Source organism: Apteryx rowi, unplaced genomic scaffold, assembly GCF_003343035.1.
Source record: "Apteryx rowi isolate R43461 unplaced genomic scaffold, aptRow1 scaffold_232, whole genome shotgun sequence".
NCBI lineage: Eukaryota > Metazoa > Chordata > Aves > Apterygiformes > Apterygidae > Apteryx > Apteryx rowi.
Window position 1 is genome coordinate 294,554 of NW_020448664.1, and position 20,177 is coordinate 314,730.

Here is a 20,177-nt window from a genome sequence, read left to right on the forward strand (position 1 = left end):
CCCCATTCTTTCATGTGTTTGTAACCCAGAGAAAAGCATTGGCAGTATGCTCGTTTAAGGCTTTTATACTTTTGTAATATGGATTGATTAGAGCTTGGGAATGAAAGACAGTGAGTTTGTTGGACTGAAATCACCTTCTGTTATATCCCCTTATATCAGAAGTTTATCTCTTTTATGTTATTATCCTTTATTCTAGGTAGCAAAGCTGGGCCTGTGCTTCTCATTACAGTGGGCATTGTCTCAGTTTAGTGTGCTGATCCTGATCACTTACAGTTGTGTCCCAGAGCTGCCTAGTTTCCCTACTGCATATCAAACCCTGTTTCCACTGGTATACTGGCAAAATTCCCTTTACTTCCAGTGGGAGCAGAGTTGGGCTGCTACACGTCCTGTTGGAGGCCCAGAGCACGTGTCAGCTAGCAAGGCAGACTTGCTCAGCTGATGTTCCTAGTGGAATAGTGAAAAGGCTTGCATTTCAAGGATGCATTTCTGAGGAAGAAGTGAATAGTCCAGACAAGACATAGACTGAGAGAGGCTCTTTGCTGCCACAGCTAAGTAGCTTCTGTGGGATTTTTGGAGTTGTTTCCTTTCTTCTCCTTTAGGTTGCCCTTCTGTCCTTTAAAGACCTTTCTTCCTTGCATAGAAGTGAGTGTGCACTATTTTCAGCGTGGAGCTCAGAACCGATATCCTGAGTACTTAGGCTTGTCTGGAGCTTGGGAAAGTGATTCTTACATGCACTTCTCAGCTAAGCCTGCAATAACCTTGACTCCATCCTTAGTTGTTTGAGTTCTGTTCTGGAACTAGTAGAGCTGCAAGGATAAGTTAGCAGAAGTGGCAGCTGGGCAAATGACGTCAAAACTGATCAAAACCAAAATCTCTTTGCATCAACCCAGTTAGCACTGAAATTCATTACCACAGGGCATCATTGGGCCAACAACCCATGGCATTTAAACATAGAACTATGTATTTGAAGCAATGAAGTGAAATAATAAACTGAATACGAGCCTTCTTGCTTTAGAATATAAGCCAGCAGCTAACTGCCAGATACTCAGGAGAAACTTCCTTTCTGGCCAGGTTATTCTCTACTTGGTCACTTGGGTAATTCCTGCATCTTCTTCTGAAGCGTCTAGTACGTTCCTTGTAAGAGATGGGATCCTGGAATAGTTGCACTGAGTTGTAGTCGTTCTCATGTTCTTATCTCTAGTGTTGTTTTCTCAGCTCTCCTGGAAGCACTGCACTATTTTGGGGTAGCAAACTATGTCTGAAAGCTGACAGTCCTCCTGTTTTCTTTGCTGATTCAAAGAGGGATGGAAGTGAAATTCAGTGGTAGCCACATTTAAATCTGAATGCAGTTAACCAGCCAGGAGTTGTTAAAACAGCCATTACTGCTTTTCCAAAGCATCTGCTTGTCTCTAGAATCCTGGTAGGTAAGTGTAGACTTACATCTCCCTTTTGTTACAGTGTTTGTATTATAGACTATAAAAGCACACCTTTTGTTAATCATTACCTGGCAGAGAAATGATCTTAACTTAGGCTTCTGATGCTGCTAGGTAGTTCTCTCTCACTGATCATTTTTGGACACTTCCCCTACTGACTCTGCAGCAACATCAGTCAATAGGCAAGGAACATTTCCAGGGCTGTGCTTACTCTGGTGATGCTGCTGCTACATAGACACAAGTAAATTGGGGCCATTTCTGCCCAATTAGAAACAATGGAGTGGAAGGGGAATTGGCATTTGCTAAATAGAGAAGAAAATGTTTTTTTTTTCCTAGCTGTAAGAGATTCCAATCAAGGAATAAATTTAAACTATTTGACAGCTTTTAAGCTCAAGCTTGTACTAAGGTCTGCTGGGGCTCTTTTTTTCCTCATGTAGTATTTCAGATAAACTGAGTTTGTATTAAAACTTCTGCTCTTTGGGAAGCTACCGTAATGGCTGATGTTGTGTATTTCCACCCACCATAAAGATATTAACTAATTCGTATGTCATTGCTTGTCGTTGGTGGGAAATAAGTGACTTTTAAATCTCTGTTACAAAGAAGGAGAAGGTGAGGCTGCAGAGGAGGCTCATATCAGAGATGTTCTTGGCCCTCAGCCCAGTGCTGAGGGCCTTAAGTCACCCTGCTGCTTTGACCGCCCAGAAATAGAGTAAGAGTTGCAGAAGTAGTTTTTCTGTTCTCCTTGCAATCTGTTCTTAAAACAGCTGGAAAGGTGTGGTGTGATCAAAGTGGGAGAGTGAGCATGTGACCTGGCTAGAACAATTAGTATTATCATTAGTATTATTATCTTTGTTTAGTGCAAGCTGTACAAAACATGGTAAAGGCAATACTTCTAGGGATTATTGGTAGGCAGGGTGAGCAGAATGGATGATTCTTTGAGGATATTGCTAGCCAGGAGCTATCATGGTGGTAGGATAAATTAATGATTTGCATGCCCAAAACAAGATTTTTGTCCTTTGTTGCAAACAAGTTTCTGTTCATGGGGATATGAACTAAAATCTGCTGACCTAGAAATTAAAGAGGTGATAATTCTATGGCAGATCTGTTAGCTTTGTTGTTGATGGGAAAAACAAGATTGTATTTTACCCTTCTTAACTGATCAGACTTCAGAAAGCAAATTGGTATTCCAGCTGTCTAGAAATGTGAACACTAATTCTGACCTCCTTGGCTTCAAATCATCCTTTTCCATGAACTGTGGCAGAGACAGCCCTTGAGAGCAGCACAATCAGCGCTTAGGAAGACCCAGAGTGAAACTTCCCTCTTAGTCCCACCAAGCTGTGGCAGCCCACAATGCAGGGAGTAAACTGTGACATTTCCTTCTGATGTGGATACAGTGAAAAATATTTGTAAGTTTGTAGTGCACGTTTATCTTTCCTTTCTTTTCCCAGCTGGGTTGCACCATGCTCTCTTTGCTTTTGAAGCACTAATGATGAATATATATTTTTTAATGAAACCTGTTTTTAAAAAATCACATTCAGATGTCAAACCAAAATTGACTCTTTTACTGGGGTCTTCCCTGGTACCTTCAGCTGTTCAGGTAACCACTGAAGTAATGATATTACGCTTCCTGGTGGACCATGTCCCTTTGGGCAGAATTGGCTGTGTCTTGTCATACTGTTTTGACCCTTCTTCACCTCCATTTGTCCTCCCTTGGGATTCTGAAGATCTAGGGCAAGTTCAACCTTGCTGGGTTACTGCAGAGAATTTTCTGACAAATATATAGAAATTCTTCAGAAGAGTCAGGAACCTGGAGGAAGATGTTTTGTCATGCTAATCATTTGGCGTTTAGGCTTGCCTGGTCAACAAACTACCTCAGCAAAGGCCATTCCTAAGCACTCTCTGGATTCTGTAGTTTCTGTCATTCAGAAGGCAAAATGTCTCCGAAGAACGCTTGCAACAACCAGCTAGGTTCTGGTCTCTGAATGCATGTGAGTGAGCCTTACAGCAACATGTTATTCTGGATCCTTGTTTTCTGTGATCAGACCTGGATCAGGGAATGCCCTAAGAATCAGATGGGATCAGGAAAACACAAAGAGCTGCAGACATCTTGTCTCCAGATTATTGCTGTCTTACTCAGATTCTTCCTTAAGCCTCAGACCTGTTTGTAACACCTACAAAATGGAATGTAATAGTTGAAAAATGTGACTCTTATTATCCCCTCCCTTTAGTTCCCATTTTTCCCATGTTTATTTTTTATCTGGGACAAGAACTTTCTGCATCGTTGTGTCTTGTATAGGCTGAGCACATAGTTGAAACTTGCCAATAAAGAAAATTATTTATACCATGCACTGGTAAGCTTGGTAATTATAGACCCATAATAAGACAAACTCCTCTCCTGGAGAGGTTAATTTAAGATGTGGGCTTGTTTTAGAAAACCAAGACCTTACCTGTGTGAGGGCTTGTTTGTATCTCTTATCAGTATTACCAAACCATATGAGTAGTGAACTGAAAACAAGCTAGCAGAGAGCTGTGAAAATTGCTATCCTGTGCAAGTTGCCGGAGTTTATCACCTGAGAACAATCAGACCAAGCCTTCTCCTCTCCCTGTGCCAGAGGTAGGGGCCACAGGGAAAAGGAAAAGATGGGAAACCTCTTTATAAAAGTAAGGGCAGTGAGAAGGGGTATAGGTCTGGAGACAGAAGAAAGGAAAAGAGCAAAAAGGAGAAGCAAAAGAAAGGAAGATTACATGGGGTGAAGGAGAGCAGAGAGAAGAAATGGAAACAGTTGAGGAGGGAAAGTGACGGCAGGAAAAATCCAGAAGAGGCAAATGAGGGATCAGTATATGAGGAGATATCTTTGCAGTCACAGGGTTTGAAAATTCAATGGAAAGATTGGGACAGAAAGGCTCTTTATTCTGCCTTGATTTTCTGACTTGATCTGTATTCCAAAGGGACAAATTGTGGTAGGAGAAAAGAGCTGCTTGGCTGAAGTTGGGGAAGGAAGCAGGCACCAAACCTTCCCTGACTTTGCTTCTACTGCCCCAGTCATCCCATCCTGACCAGAGTCTTGTTTGACTTCTCTGCTACAATGTGGGATGAGGCAGATCAAGCAAACCTTGGGGCAGTTGGAGCCTGTCTGCTCTAATCTGGACTGGACTGAGTGAAAATTTTCTCCCTGGCTAGAATTATTCCAGGGAGCAGCCAAAGTTTCAGCTCTGCCAGTGTGGTAACTGCTTCCTAGTTGGAGTGTGATCAGCCTAGTCAAAACCAGTGTCAGCTTCCAGGTGCCCTGGATCTCAAGTGAGCAGAGGAGACGGTGCCTGGCAGGACCTGTGAGTCAGGTACTTCTTAACTCTCTCTTGAACTATCTGTGTGAGGTTCTTGCTCTCTGGGTTGTTGGATATGGCAGTTCTGTGCCAAAAACTGTTTGTGCAGCAATGTTTCTTGTTTCCTTAGGATCTGGTTTCTTTAGGGATGCTGGTAGGGAGGCAGTTCACCTGTTCCACTAGACAGGGGCATATAAGCTTAATGTGACCCTTCAGGAGCTAAGCCTGGAGAGCCATGCTGAGGCCCTGCATCAAGGCAATGTTAAGCAGCAGCCCATGGGGGACCCTTCTGGGAGACCTGCACTCACAGATCCAGCCTGTAAGTAGGGTAACAAACTCTGTGTTTCTGTTCTTCGCTCTGTAATACCCAAGCTGGTGTCAAATGTTTCAAATGGAGAAACCCAGCCCAGGCCACAACTAAAAAGGAAGAGCTGCTTAAGGGCCTGTTTACTATTAGTGTCAGGAGTACCTGGGTAACCTAAAAGCTTTATAAGCCCGGCTCGGTCTTGAGCGGAAAGACGTCACGGAAAGGCAGCAGGGAAGCCAGTTAGCAGCACAGATTATCAGTCTGCTGTGTTCAGCAGAGTTCTCACCATGTGAGGAATTAGCAACATTTTCTTTTTCCTAAATTTACAATAGAGGAATGTAGAACTCTGCCCTTTTGTCCCCTGTCTTCTTTTATCTATGTTGTTGGGAAAGAAATGTTGTTGCATCTGAGCTTTGAGAAAGCCCTGTTCTTGGTAAGTAACCAGAATGGCCTTGTGGGTTTAGCTTATGCAGGGGAGTAAATCAGTGACTTGTGCAGGTTCACTGGTTGGCCTTGGCCAGTGCCCAGGGCATGTGTTCAGTGGTCAGCCTTGATTTTGGGTCCTCAGCACTGCAGGCTGGTACTGCTGCAGCACAGGGAATATGCTGTACCAAGGGGCTCCCCTTGCTTGCAGTCCAGATGTAGACCTCTCGAACTGGACATACCAAAACTGAGGTGGGGAGGGCACTTATTTAAAAAAGAAAGAAAAAATCCCCTCCGTGCCTCACTTTCCCCTCTGTAAAGCAGGTAATGGCAACTCAAAGAGCTCTAGAAGCTGGTTTTCTTGGGCTGCGGGCACTAGGAACAGGCACTGTTGAAGGAATAGGTACAGTAGCACTCAGTGCTGAAGGCAAGCAGGAGGCTGCGTGTTTCTGCTTGTTCTAGGCTAATGTGTAATTTCTAATCATAGTTTCATACGTTTCTTCACTTAATTATCATTGGCATCAAAACAGTGATTGACGCTAAAGCCAGAAGCACTGTCTTACCCGTCTGCACTCCCTTCCAGAATGTGCTTTGTCTCTGAGTCACTCCCAATGCCATATGCGACAGGCAGCCAGGGCACTGTAAGGAGGGTTTTTACTGCCACATAAACCCCTTAGACTCAGCCGTTCTCCCTGGCTGAGCACAGCAGCCCCATGCAGCCAGAACCAATGGGCGGTCACACCCCACAAACTGCTTTACTCCAGTTACGGCTTCAGGGAACCCCTTGCCCCCAAATGTGCGTTGCCACAGAACAGTTGTCAGAGGGGCCTTGGCCTTCTGTAATAGTCCCACAGAGGCAAGGCACAGGAGTGCTATTGCAAACTACATTAACCAGGGATTAAGGGGCAAGGGGCTAGTGCCAACCTGTTTAGCCTCCTGCGTAGGCTTTCCCAGCTAGGTAACTTGGCCACAACGGAAGGAAACCTCTTTGCTATGTCAACAGCAGTAAAGCTTGTGGTATAGGGAAATGAGTGTCAGTGAATTGCAGCTTGCCTGGGAGGGTTCAGTGCAGCAGTGAGCAGCTTTTGGAGCAGTATTTTGTCCTTTGGGGGCTGACTAGCTCCAGTCTCCAAACACCCACTTTGTCTTCCGCAGCCTAGGGCAGACAGCGCAATGAAGGGAGCTCTGCTTCTGTAGAGAAAATAAGGCGGCCTTGACCACTGTGTCACGTTCCTGTGAATCACCATCTCAGTAGACTTGTTGATAAGGCCACCACTACCCSCACCAAATATGTCACCCAGAGACCAAGCTGTAAAATGCAAGTCCTGGCTTGGGGAGGTCAAACCATGAGCTAGCACTGAAAGGTGCTGTGTGTCTTAGCCCCAGTCACCCCCCAGCCTGCCTGAGTTTCTCCAAATGCTTTTTGTTAACAGCCCCCAGCTCCTTGGGTCTCCAGCTGCTGCTACCATCACACTTGCCCAGGACCTGGCTTACCTCTGCTTCCAGGTGGCAGGAGAAGGCAGGGACCAGGGGCTCCCTGTGCCCTCAGCCCTCACTTCTAGGCAAAAAAACCCCAGGAAAACAGCTGGGCCTTGTGGATCATTAACTCCTGTGCTGAGAGAGTAGCTCCCACACTTGTCTGCCTGTGGTTGAATGAAATGCTTTTCTTGGCCCTAGTGTGCGTGAACACAGATGTGTTCAAAAACAGGAGCGTGTGCAAGCAGGCAGCAGCATAATCCTCACGCGCAGTCGCTGGCCTTATGCTGTGAGGGGATGGTAGCGGGTTTTGTCTGTAGTCAGTCTCTGCAGCTGGTTGTGACGTACCTAGTCGTGCCCCAGAGCCACCCGCACCTGTGGCTGCCAGCCAGCCTCCTTCCTCTTTGACGTTTGTGCCAGACAGACTCGGTGTCTCGTGTGCTGCCCTCCATTTCCCTGAGAATCTCATATCATTGCAGGCCTTGGTGTAAAATACCCTTTTTGAATGGTACCACTTTGTTTTCACAGAATCACATAATGAGAATACTGACTCATGAGCTGGTTTGGGTTTTTTTAAATATCTCTATTTTTTTTTAGCCTGATGCTCATAGCAATCTGCAGTCTCTTTGCTGCCTTTCAGTCCCTTGTGGTTTCAGTTTTGGTACAAATGTGTTTAGATTTTAGCAAATTAAAGTTGGGGGGAGGGGGATACAGAGCATCTGATCAATTTGTATTTATTTATTTTAACATTTTACTAAATAAAACACAATAAAATCTCTTGTCTCCTTAGCTGTATTTCCCAGGAGGGGACAGCTCATGCCACAGACTATACAGGGCCCTAGGGGCAGGTTGGCCTGCCTGCTTTGCACCCAGCTGAAGGGCAGGCTGCAGACAAGCTGAGCACAGACCAAAGTGGAGCTTGGGGAATGCGTATTGCCTGCAGAAGGAAATGGGTCCAGCCCTGGGAGGGATTTCAAAGCACAGCTCTGCAAAATGGCTGCAGCATACTCTGACTCAAGGTTTTTTTTCTTGGCAGGCAGAAGGGTGCTGCATTTAGCAGAAGTGAATTTTAGCTCTATAAAAGGGGCTGTGCTTGGTTGAGAAAAATCACCTCAGGCTCTAATCAATGGTTCCCTCCAGCTACTACTGTCCAGTAGAGGGCACATTGAGACTAAAACCTCCCTCATTTACTCTCAGGTCTATAAACGAGTTCACCATTTATGCACATTTTGGGCTAAGGAATGCCTATACGAGGAAGGATTATCTGAAAATTATGCCACCCAGTCCTTCTGCCATAGGCATAGCAGTACACCTTCTTCCAGGTCCCAAAGCAGAATCAGCTACGGAGCCAGTGTTTCTTTAGCCCTCTATCCATCAAAGAAATGTCCAAAAGAGCCCCCATCTTCCCAGCATTACTATACTAATGTGTTTCTAGCAGAAAACAGGCTTTAGAGGGACAGACAAACTACTGGCTACACCTGATCTAAACTTCTGTTGTCCTCAGTGCAGAAGCAGAGTGATAACAGTGAGCTTCTGCTGCATTAAACAAAAGCTGTCTGTTAGGGGCTAGTTGGGTTGAGCTTTTCTCATGAAGATGCTACCACTTGCTTCACCGTGATTAGCAATGTCTTTACAGTGCTTTCCCAAATAAAGCCTCAAAGTACAACATGCTTCTGGCATACCACCACCACCTTCATCCCCCCTGCAGAGGCAAGGATGGCTGCTTACAGGAACTAAGATCCAGCTTTTATTTCTGTTAGTCTTGTAGAACCAACGTAGTTCAGCCGGGGGGAGCCGCATTAAATTCCACTTCCTGCATTGTGGCCTGAGCTGGGGACCAGCCCCCTGCACTAACCTGGTCTGCAAGGGTGCAGAAGTGAGTGCAGGGCAGGTGGGGGGAGGTCCTGAGGTCACCTCACAGGTAACGATGCAGAGCCCAGTTGACACACCGATCTCCGAGACAAGAGTTGCAGCACCACCAGAACAAGAAAATACACATCTCTTTTACTTGTGCTTGATTAAACTGACTATGAGACTAAACAGTTAAGTCAAAGAATGCCATTTGAACAGCAGTAGTTACAGAGGCAGGACTGCACCTCCACCCAGGCTGCACCCCTGCAGCTGTACCGGTGACCAGCAGATTTGATCTGATGTTAGGGGGTGTCCATGAACCTCTTTTTGAGCTAGAAGGGGAATGGCTCACCTGCTGCTTGGGGACACCGGCATTTCTTCTACCACCTGCTGCTCCCTGCTTCACAACCCTCCTACTGCACCAGCCAGAGAGGACAAAAGTTTCAAACACAACAGGCAGAGGAACGACCAGATACACTTTCCGCAACCAAGGCTCAGGCTACCACTGTCTCCCCTCCAGCGAAACAGCTCCTCCAGGGGACACTTGCAACTTGCAATAGAAAAAAAAATTAATAACCACACAGTTCTAACAAGGATTTGAAAAAGAATAAAAAAGCTTTAATTTAAAAATTAAATTAAAAAGAGAGAAAAAAAGCAAGAGGCGCTTGTGCCCTTTCCATACAATGCAATGTGTATGGCTCCTCCTAGCCATTCCCACCATGGATGGAAGTCTTCACACCTGCACAGATCTGGCTCTTGCAGATCAGAATAATGCTAAGAAGAGAAGAGCAGAGACTGCAGCAGCAACTGGCCTGGAGATCCTCCAGGGCCACCAGCAGGATCATCCAGGAGGAAGAAAGGATTAAAAAACCCCAATACACCCTAATCATTTACATCTTATGAGAAATGTATTAAATAATTTAAATAGTGTGAGGAAAGCAATGTGTCCTCTGTGCTCCAGTGTTGTGATAGCTGTGGAACAGTGCCTAGCCAAGCTGCTCTCAGCGCAGGGATCCAGCCACAGCGCTCAGCTACAACCTCTTCCAGTGTCGACCACAGCCCTGATTGATTGATTGATTGATTGTCGGTGACATGTCTGTATTTCCAAGAGTCGGGGAGGCTCAGGGTGGTCCTCTGCAAGGAGTTTCTCTGGCCCCCAGAGATGCTGTTTCACCCATACCTGTGGCTGCAGGGGCTCGGTGGTTTGTCCCACAGTGGTCACCCAGAACTGAAAAATCATCTAAGGTCAGCTCTACAACGGGGCAGGGACAGAGGCTGAATGTGTTACAAAGCTCCTGACCACAGCCTGAGCCTGCAGCAGCGACCCTGTAGCCACAAGCAGAGTGAAGCTAGACTCTGCCTGCACAGAGCCTTCTCATGCCTGCATGGATGGACAGCGCTTGGTGGTGTTTGTTAATCAGCCCAACAGCACATCACCTTGCATTCATTTAAATAAAGCTGTGACTTTATAGGGCCAAAACTGAGCACAGTGACGAGCAGCTGACTGGTGTCTTGCACAAAAACCCTCTGTATAACCTTCTGCCAGTGCTGTGCCATGAGGACAGGGACAGATACTCTGCCTATATGAGCGCTGCTGTGGCCACGCTTGGTTCACAGCCATGCCGTGCTGTTGGCCCCCAAATAGTGCCTGTCACAGGCACGGCTGATTCCTGCAGAGACATGCAGGCCTGTTCTGGAGCTGGCTGCCAGGGAAGACAGCCCATCTTTGCACTCATAACACCAGTACTGGACCAGCCCCACTGGAGACTTTGTCTCCACAGGGGTGAGGAGAAACAATATCTCACCCTATTTACCAGCCAGTCTTGGTCCTGGCTTGAGCCAGGACTCCACAACTCCTGGTAATCTCTGGCCCTACTCTTTTCTCTGAGCTCTTTTCTGAGCCTGCTCCACAAAGGATGCAAAAGGATGTTCTACATCCCCTTCTCCCACTCACCAAAGCTCCAGAGGTAGAGTGCAGAGAACTGGGAACAGAGACCACAGAACAGGAGGAGGCAGAACCACATACAACTGCCAGGAGCCTGAAAGAGCCAGGACCCAGATAGAGGTGAGCCAGCAAAGACTGTGAATCCACATCAGCTAAAACTTCCTACTGGGGAGATGTCTGAGCTGGGAATAACATTGCAGGGAATCTGTAGAAGAGCCCCAGCACCAGTACATTAACCTTCTCTAGGGCCCTGGCAATGGGACGAGGGAGACCAATTCCCCTGGTCCCTGGCATGGGAGAAGGTTCCCCCATGCTATAACACAGGGAAGCTGCTGCTCTGACCCACGCTGTGGCAGTTTGATCCACAGGCCTCCTCCTGTTTTCACATCTGGCATCTTCCGTCTTAACTACAGGCATCCCATTCTTGGGCTGGAGAGGCTGTGCCGCCAGCTCGGTTTCCTCAAGCAAGACTATGGAGGTTGGCCAAGGCAGGCAGGAGGCCCTGCGCCCTCCCCTCTGCAGCTTGCTGCTAGTGCCCTGCATCTGCTGTCCCTGGGCGTCACAGGCTCCTCTCAGCAGTGAGGTATTTGAGCGCGGCAGCCCCGTACCTCCGCGACAGGTCCTGATGGAACTCCTCCCGCAGCGTCTGGAGGCAGCCCCGGTACCCTGCGCTCAGGCGAAACTTGGAGATGTCGAAACTGGGGGCATGGGGCATGTGGATCATGAAGGCATTGGGCAGGACCAGCAGCTCGTACTCCTGAGGGCAGAGTGGCATCCATCACCTCTGGCACCAGCTTGGCATTACCAACAAACACTTCACTGCCCACCCAGGACCTCCCCCTAGCACCCCCACTCCTACTGTGCCAGGAGCAGCCCCTCACCCACCTGCGCATCCAGCTCCATGATGTGGGACACCTTGTTCCAGCCAAAGCCCACAAACCTCTGGTCATACTTAGGGCAGTCTCGCCTCACTACAACGTAAGGCTCAAAGTCTGGCTGCCACTCGACACGGTATGGCACGGTGGCTGTCCGCCACTTGGCATAGTCAGTTGGGGCATGGCCTTTTGGCCACACGTGGTACCTGTGAAGAAGGACGGAAATGAGACACCAGAAAAAAGTGGCAGCTCCCATAGACAGGCAGAGGATGCAGGAGATGCTCTGACCTGGCTGTACCACAGCCACGAGACACAAGGCCATAAAGCTGGCTTCTGCTGGGTGTGATAGCCCTGCTGGATGGTGGGGCAGCTCCAGTCCCTACCTGAAGGTGTAGAGAGAGCCCATGTCCAGCATAGAGAGCAGCTCTGCTTTGGATTTGGGGAAGGTCAGGCGGTAGTGCAGGGTCTCAAATGCTGGCACAATGAGAGCTGCCTTCCTTTGGGGCAGCTCCAGCTGCTGGATAGAGTTCCTATGGCAAGAGGAAGAGTGTGAGGCCTTGCTGGGAGAGCCACAAACTGTGGCCACAGCCCCCCTCCTCAGCCCCTTCGCCCTGCCCACAGCTGTAAAAAGAGTACATCAACAGGGTTTAGGTCTTTCGTAGGGGTGCCACACAGGCGCAGGAGGAATGGGGAACCCCTCACAGCCACAGCTTCTTCCCCATCCACTGGTGTCTGGCAAAAGCATGGGCAGGATCCCAAGGCTGAACACAAAGGAAACTATTTCTGCAGGCTGAGAACTGCTGCCCAGGGCATTTCCTGCAAGACCTGGTACAGGGGGAGCCCAGCAGGCTGGGACAGAGCTGCCTGGGGAAGGCCTTACCTGAGGTAATCGTAGAGGCCATACATAGGCAGGAAGTCAATGTCAGTCAGAAAGACATATGGCGTCTGCGTGTTGGCCAAGGCCACGTTGCGCAGAAGGTTGATGGGGTAGAACTGCCCCTCCTTGTAGATGATGTGGTAGGCGACATTTCGGCGGGCACTCAGCACCTCCGAGGCCTGGGCGTAGCGCAGGAACTGCTGAGCCTCTGCATCTGACATGTACAGTGCCAGGCTGATGGGGCCTGCCCAGTGTTTGCAGATGGCCTCCAACATCTGTAACCTGCAAAGCAGAGAGCACTGCGTGAGCAGGAGTCCTGCCCTGTGGGAACTTGGCCAAACCAAGGGTGCAATGGCTTGAAATAGTTCCCCACAATCCTCTCCTCACAAGCCCAGACTGATTCCTCTGGGTAAATCACTGCAAGGCACTATGCTCATCACAGCTAGGTGGGCCTGAATCCCACCGCAAGTTCCCTACATCCCTTGGCTTCTGTTGGGACTGAGTTAAAACAGGTCTCAGTAGCTCTTCACCAAAGTCTCTGGGGAGAATCTGCTTAAATGCTGAATTTGGTTGTTTTCACCTGCCTCCAAACACTCACCCTTCAGGACAGCTCAGCTTCAAGAGCTGCAACCTGACAGAACTACAGGGAACTGGGAGGAAGCACTGTGGGAAGGTAGTGACAAGGCTGTAGGATGGGGTCTGGTATACGCCACCAATAGTGCTGAAGTGACCAGCAGCTTACTAATCTGGGGAACACCTTTCTCCGATGCAAAAAAAGTAGTTTGCAGTAGAGGTGAGGCTTCCAACTACCAGCAGAGAGAAACAGAAGATTCACAGCAACAGGATTGTCCTTACTGCCTGATGGGTAAGGAGCAGAACCTGAACCCAAAACTGGGAGCCTGTCAGGGAGCCGTGTACTGGCCAAGACCAGTTTGGGGAGGGGTGTTGGGGACAATTGCTGCTCCCAACATGGGGAATTGCTCTTCACTGCAAAGCTCTGTTCTGACGGTGATGAACCTGCATCAGAGATTCCAGGTAGCTCCTGAGCTGTGGAGTCACCCCAGAAACAATGGAGGGGAGAAGCTGTCATCCCACAAGCCCCACTGGCAAGTACCTGTCCATGGAGAGCTGGGCCACGAGGGTGACATCAGTGGGGTCAGTAAGGGCCGGGAACTCATACTGCAGGAAGAATAGGTGGACACGGTGCTGTGTGAGGTGCTGCCGGCGGAAGTCATAGCAGGGATCGTCCTCGTCCAACTCCTCCAGTGCCTGCTGCAGCTGCAATGCCACAAAGGTGAGACAGGGAAGGAGACACAGGGTGAGCCAGGGGGAAGCTGCCTGGGTGTGCCTTCTGCCCCTGCCCAGGCCACGCTCTGGGGTTGGAGGCAGAGCTGCAATTGCCCTCACCTGGTCGCTGGGAGGGCTGGGGAGGCTGGCACAGCCGAAGAGCTCCCTGCGCAACAGGTTCCCGTCGTACTCCAAGAAGGTCAGGTAGAGGTTGCGGAAGAACTCCACATGCTTGTTCTTCACCCGCAGCTTCTTGGGCGAGTTCCAGTGGATCACCTGGGGGCAGCGCAGGTCACTCCATGGAGGGAAAGTCAGCAGCATCCAATGCTTCCCAAGCCCCCAGGCCTGGTGCTGGCTCCCCAAGACCTCCAAAGCATGCTCCATCCTTCAGACCTTACACCCAGCCCCCTACAGGGCAGGAGCACCTAGCAGGGAGAGCACAGGGCCCCTAATGGGGGAATCTCCAGTTTCTCCCCCACTCAGAGGCAGGTGAAACCCACTCACCTTGAGATCCGAGACCTCAGTGTAGCATTGCTCTGAGCGGGTGTGATCGGAGAGCTGCACATTCCAGAAGCATGGGAGCCGGTACACCAGGGCTGGGTCCTGCTTGATCACTGCATTAAAGATGTCCTAGGAGAGAGGCAGATGAATGCACAGGTGGTTAAGGAAGGCACCACAGCCCTGACATGCTGGCAACACTACAGGAGTGCACCAGGACTGACTACCCTGGAGAATGGACTGTTACCTGATCAGCCAGCGAGGTGGAGAGCATGCTCATGAGCTCCCGCTCCGCTGTGAGCCGCCACATCTGCTCCCAGCCCAGGCGACGCAGGCGGTCCAGCAGCAGCAGGATCACTCCTGGGTGCCAGGAAAGAGGGCACTGGGTTACTGAGGGGGCACCCAGACAGATGCAGCAGCAGCCCTTTGCACCCACACAGACACTCCTGTCTCACCTCAGCCCTGCCCAGCCTCCCCGCTCACCAAACCTGCCTCAGCTGGATGCACTGTCAGGGTGCTTGTCCCCCCCACCCCAGCAGCCCCATGCTCACCAGTATTGAAGCCACGTCCCAGAGCGGGCCATGGTTTGTGGTTCTTCCAGAGGTTCCCCAAATACCAGTCGCTCTGGTTCTCTACCAGTCCAATCACCTGCTTGTCTGAGGAAAGAGAGGGACATGCACATGGCCCACCTTGCCATAGGTTCGGGGGCTTCCAGCAAACCCACCGCATAGGTGTTGTGACAGACTGGGACCCCCACCCTGAGGGAGCAGTGGGCTCACAGGGCCTGGGGCCCTGCTACAACCACAGTGGTTCCCAGGGGTGCTCTGCCCTCACCAGAGAACTTCCCAAAGATGGCCCAGAGCTCAGCGATGTCAGTGGCAAAGGTGATGTCGGTGTCCAAGACGATGACCTTGGAGAGGCTGGAGGGCAGCGCCTTGGTAAGCGTCAGCTTCATCAGCCCATAGATGCCGGAGTAGTGCTTGTTGGGGATCCACGACACCTCTGGCTGCAAGGTGACACAACCTCAGGACTGGGGTACAGTCATGCCATCACCCTGCCTGGGTGGGACAGCTGCGCATGCCCAGCACTCCCGCACAGAGGAGGCCAGCAAGGGACATGGCTGCCGCCCAAGCCCAGTGCCAGCCCCCCAACAGAACTGCAGAGCCAGCACCTTCTCTGCAAGCTCCCCAGGGCCTAGTACAGGGCCAGACCTGAGTTCCCAGGCCAGGCAAGGCCCCAGGACCCTGTTTCAGACCCAGGTGGAAGCAAGGGGCCCCCAGCAAATTGCATTTGCTCCCATCTCCCAGCTGCCACAGCCAGTGCCACAGACCCTGCACAGCCCAGCAGCTGCCATGGGGGAGCACACAGGCTCCTTTCTCCGCCTGCAATGTCTGCATTGCCTGGGTGCTGGCATAGCCCTTTTCCTGCACCCCCCCTGCAAGACCCTTCCCCAGCCTCCCTGTCAGAGCACCTCACTTTTAAACCACTGTATCTGGGGCAACCTGTCATCTCTCTGCAGCAGCACTCACTGCCCTGCTTGAAGTCCCTCCAGTCTCATGGTGGTTCAGAGGGGACAGAGGTGACAGCCAGACCTCTTCTTGCCCTCCCAGCCTGCCCCCTCTGCCTCCTCACTCTCTCCTGCAGGGCAGCCAGGCTTGGAGCATCTCCTCCGGCTGCATCATGGGTAGCCACACACCACTCTTCCCCAGGCCTGCCAGGCACTTGCTGGCTGTGTCTCCTCCTTTGCTCTCACCCCAGGCTGGTTCTTCCTGTGATCACACCAGACCCCAGTCACCAGCACCACTCCCTGCCTTCACCATGGCATTTCAGGGCTCAATAGGGGATCCATGTGCCCAGCTTCACTGCGGAGACAGCATTACTTGCAAGGGGCCTCCCCCACCCCCAGAGCCAGCCCAGCACCTCCCTTCTCAGCTGAACAGCAACAAGTCTAGAAAGGGGAGCAGGCGAGCGAGGGACCAGCAGCAGAACAGTTAATAGCCCCCCTCCCACCTACCCCTTCTCTGCTGCTCCCCTGGCCCCTCTCAGCCTTTCAAGCACTGAGTTGGGAAAGAAAAGGGGGAGAGGGAGAGGGTGGCAGGGGGTTGAGTGCCTGCCTTCAAGTCCTCGGCGTTGTAGAAGCTGACATGGACAGAGGGCACCATCCAGGACTGGAAGAGCGTCTGGAGGATCTGGTGAGCCACCGAGTCCGTGATGAGGTGAAAGTGGAGAGGGTTTTTCCTGCCAAGTGCAAGTGCAGCAGCGCTCAGCACCATAGCAGCAGGAAACAGCCACCTCAGAGGGACATGGTCCCTGCCCCCCTGTCCCCCCAACCCTGCCAGGGGGACAGACAGCAGCTGAGGGGGCATACTGAGAAAAATCACCTCTAGCATAGCACATCCATGTTACCTGTGGAAGAGGATGGATTTCACCAGGGTGACCACATCCCGGCTTGCATTGTGTCCAGCGCACACAATCGCAACGTGCAGGAGCTGTCCAGAGACAAATGACACCTTTTTGAGACTGAAGCCTTACACAAGGACCTGTCAGATCATCCCTCAGACCACCCTACAGGAAGAGACTCCATAACCTAGCCCTTCCCCTGGGGAAACGGAGGTCCAGCGAGAGGAAGGCATCCCTCAGATCAGAGCAGGGCCCAGGAGTCCAGCTGCTGCCCCTTTCCTGTCAGGTCTCACTCTCCTGAGAAGCAAGATGCTCTCAGACGCTGCCTTTGTCCCACTGAGCACCGCAGAGAGCCAGAGTGAGGTCCAGTGTGGCCAGAGCACTGGCTGAGCAGTGCCAGGCAGGTTGGACTTACTGGCATGCCTGTGCTTGGTCAGGGCCTTGGCTTCCCATCCAATATCCCCATTGTGCCACTGCACCACCATTGCCCACCCACCTCGCACTTGTGCACCATCCGCTGCTTGGGGCAGGCTGTGCGGTTGCTCCTCTCACCCCCGGGGGGGTCTCCATCCTCAGTGGAGGCCCCCCACTGTGGGCTGCCGTCGCTGCTGTCTGCCTGCACCTGGCTGAGCTGCAGGCGGAGCTGCTGGTTCTCCTCCTCCACCCTGCGCACCTGCGACTCCAGTGCCTCGCGCTCCACGTCCCGGCTCGGCTGCTCGCCCAGGCACGGTGGCAGCAGGAGGAAGCGGCCATCTGCAGAGACGCACAGAGCAGGGGATGCAACAGGGCGCAGCAAAGAGAAACCCCCAGAGCAGAGCTCAGCTTGGTGGGACAGGGTGTGGAGAGAGGGGCAGAGCCCCAAATTTGAGCTGAGAGGTCCCGGGACACCCCATGTGCATCAGACACTCAGACCTCTGCTCCTGCAGGCCCCAGGGATGCCCATGGAAATCTGGAGGTCAGATACATCCACAGGGAATAGCCACAGAGCAGCCACCCCAAGGCCTTGGCCTCCCCTGCCCACCCCATTTTGGGGAGCTTCCCTTGCTCCAAAAGGGACATGGCTGGGAGGACGAGCCAGAAGTCCTGGCCTGCCCCACTCACATTCAAGGCTGCCCACAAAGAGGTAGAGCCAGGAGAGGAGGATAGCCAGGGTCACCGTGGCAAGCAGCAGCTTCAGCTTCACGCGCCAGGAGCGCAACATGGTGGGCTGGCAGCAGGGAGCAGGGCGCCAAGGATCACGTGGGCAGGCCTAGCCCATCTGATCCCAGCATCCTAGAGCCTGCGAGACAGGAGACAAGCAGAGAGCGGGAGTCACCAACCGGCCTGACATCCCCCACACAAGTCCTTCTCCTCCCTCACTGAGCGGGATGTCCCCCTGGCAGGATACATCTGTCTCCTTGCTCACTTCAGGACACTGGCTGTGCTAGCGTAGCTATGGGACAGGCACAACCACCTCTCCCAGCCAGGACTCTCCTACCTGTCCTAGGGCATCTGGACACCTCCCAGGGCCTGCCCCAGTACCCTGCTCAGGCCACGCAGTCTTTGCAGAGGGGACCTCAAAAGCAGGAGGAGGGAACGAGTCCCCCAAAAGCAATTTCACTCCAGCTCTGTTCCTTGCTGTCTCACAGGCCAAGGGGAGAAAAAGAGTTCCTGGGGAAGGAAGGATGCTGTCCCATTCCACTGCCCCATGCTGGAGGCATCCCTGCTGAGCTGGGTGGCCGGTCACCTGATGGTTAATGCAGCCTGCCCTTGAGATGGAGAGCAGATCCCTCCCCCACCTCCAGAGGCTGAAGGGGCTGAGACCGCTCTTGAAATACAGGCCTCAAGGACAAGGCTGGGCTAAGCATGCTGTGCTGCCCAGGGAGCACAGCCCACACAGAGATAAGCGAGTAGCCAGAGCTCGGCACACTGGCTTTCTTCCCAACCCTCCAGCTGGCCGGTTTGGGGCTAGGGGGAAAAACTCTCCTGCAATGTTCCTTACCTAGGTCTCCTGCTGGCCAAATACCTTCCCCTCTGCTCACTGGGCCGAGAACAACTACCTGCCCTTGCAAACTTTGGTGTCAGACTGGAAAGATTGTGAATGGTTCAGTGAAACTCACTTCCCCAGCACTGCTGGCTTAAAGGGACACACAGCTCTGGGTGTGCCTAAGGCAGAGATGGGGAGCACAACCTCCTCCGGGGCTGGGAGAGGACCCATGGGGCACACGTGCCAAGGTGGCTGCTCGGCTCTGCAGAAGGGATGACTGGAAACCCGGGGGCTGCAGAGGGAAGAGGTGGGCAGCAGCGTTGGTGCAAGCCAGCCTCTCTCAGGAGGGACAGTGCACTTCACAAACCAAGAGCTCTCCCCTAAGGATCTGAACAAAACACGGTCACGGTTTTGTGAGGGATTGAGGAAAACACCTCCACAGCCTGAACTTCACCTCCAGGTCACCCTATTGGGGCAGCAATGCAGCTGCTGCTGCTGGGAACCATTACGCTGCGATCACTTTGGCCGGCAGTGTAGCAGTTCCCAGCAGCGATAGTCACGTTGCCCCAAAGCACTGCGAGACAGGCAAGGCATGCACCACGCAGAAATGCTGCTCCACATTTACGCAGCTACCATGCATCAGCCCTGGCCATGTCCCACTGGGGGAAGCTGTAGGGCCTCCAGCTATGTATAGGAACAAGGTGGCACCTACTGCAGGTAGCCCTGCCGTGGGATGGGTGCACATGTGGGAAACAGAAAAGTCAGCCATAAGAGACGTGCTAGCAACAAGTCAAGGGAGGAGCCCACAAAAACATCTGCTTTGGAGAGGCAAGGGAGCTCAAAACTCAGCAAGCAGCAGCAAACAAGGAGGGATCCCCTCACCCCTCTCCCCCACAACAACCCCATGCTGGGACCTGCTCCCCCCGCTGGTGCAGCAGGCAGAGATGCCCACGTGACCCCCCCGCCACGTGCCCTGCCCTCTCCTCGCTGCCGCTGGCTCCCCTGCCACGGCACACAAAGCTGGCTGCCCGGCCTGGCCGCTCCAGCCATGCATGCTGCATTCCTCAGCGGCTGCGGAAGCTTCCCAACCGACCGGAGAGGGGGTTTCCGCTTTGCCTGGGGAGCTGCGTGCGAGCCCAGGGAGAGCACCACGTGTCCCCCGCTTTGTTCCCTGGGCCTGGCCCTGATGAGCTGGGAGCTAGGGCAGGCAGGCTCCTGCCAACGCCGCCTTTGAAGAAGCGCCACAGTCCCCACGCGTGTGGCTGGTGACACCTCTGCCCTGGCTGTACAGGGCTCCAGTCCCCCATGCCCAGCTTGGTCCTTTTTATGTGGAGAAAAAGTGGCAGAGACACATACTGCCTGTTGCCTCCCAGGAGGGGACCAGGCCAACCCAGGGGACAGAAAGATCATCTCTAGAAACCCCTGCCCTGAGATCCCTGAAGAGCCAGGTGCACAGGGAAGACACAAATCCCACAAAGCAAGAAAACACCAACCTCTTCCTAGCAGGCTGGCCTC

At 52.1% G+C, this 20,177-nt stretch overlaps 1 protein-coding gene across 1 annotated transcript in view; it reads right to left on the reverse strand.

The window, feature by feature from the left end:
• Window positions 1–9,397: 9,397 nt before the first annotated feature.
• The window catches only part of LARGE2 (LARGE xylosyl- and glucuronyltransferase 2), a 23,257-nt gene continuing 12,477 nt past the window's right edge, over window positions 9,398–20,177 (reverse strand). The window contains exons 2-15 of the mRNA XM_026065793.1: window positions 17,798–17,975; window positions 17,193–17,449; window positions 16,703–16,785; window positions 16,411–16,534; window positions 15,131–15,302; window positions 14,848–14,952; window positions 14,544–14,656; window positions 14,303–14,428; window positions 13,919–14,074; window positions 13,626–13,789; window positions 12,515–12,793; window positions 12,018–12,164; window positions 11,645–11,840; window positions 9,398–11,516 (exon numbers count right to left, since the gene is read on the reverse strand). Of these exons, the coding sequence (XP_025921578.1) occupies window positions 11,319–11,516; window positions 11,645–11,840; window positions 12,018–12,164; window positions 12,515–12,793; window positions 13,626–13,789; window positions 13,919–14,074; window positions 14,303–14,428; window positions 14,544–14,656; window positions 14,848–14,952; window positions 15,131–15,302; window positions 16,411–16,534; window positions 16,703–16,785; window positions 17,193–17,449; window positions 17,798–17,897 (2,220 nt within the window). The 5' untranslated portion in view covers window positions 17,898–17,975 and the 3' untranslated portion in view covers window positions 9,398–11,318. The remainder of the gene's footprint in view (window positions 11,517–11,644; window positions 11,841–12,017; window positions 12,165–12,514; window positions 12,794–13,625; window positions 13,790–13,918; window positions 14,075–14,302; window positions 14,429–14,543; window positions 14,657–14,847; window positions 14,953–15,130; window positions 15,303–16,410; window positions 16,535–16,702; window positions 16,786–17,192; window positions 17,450–17,797; window positions 17,976–20,177) is intronic.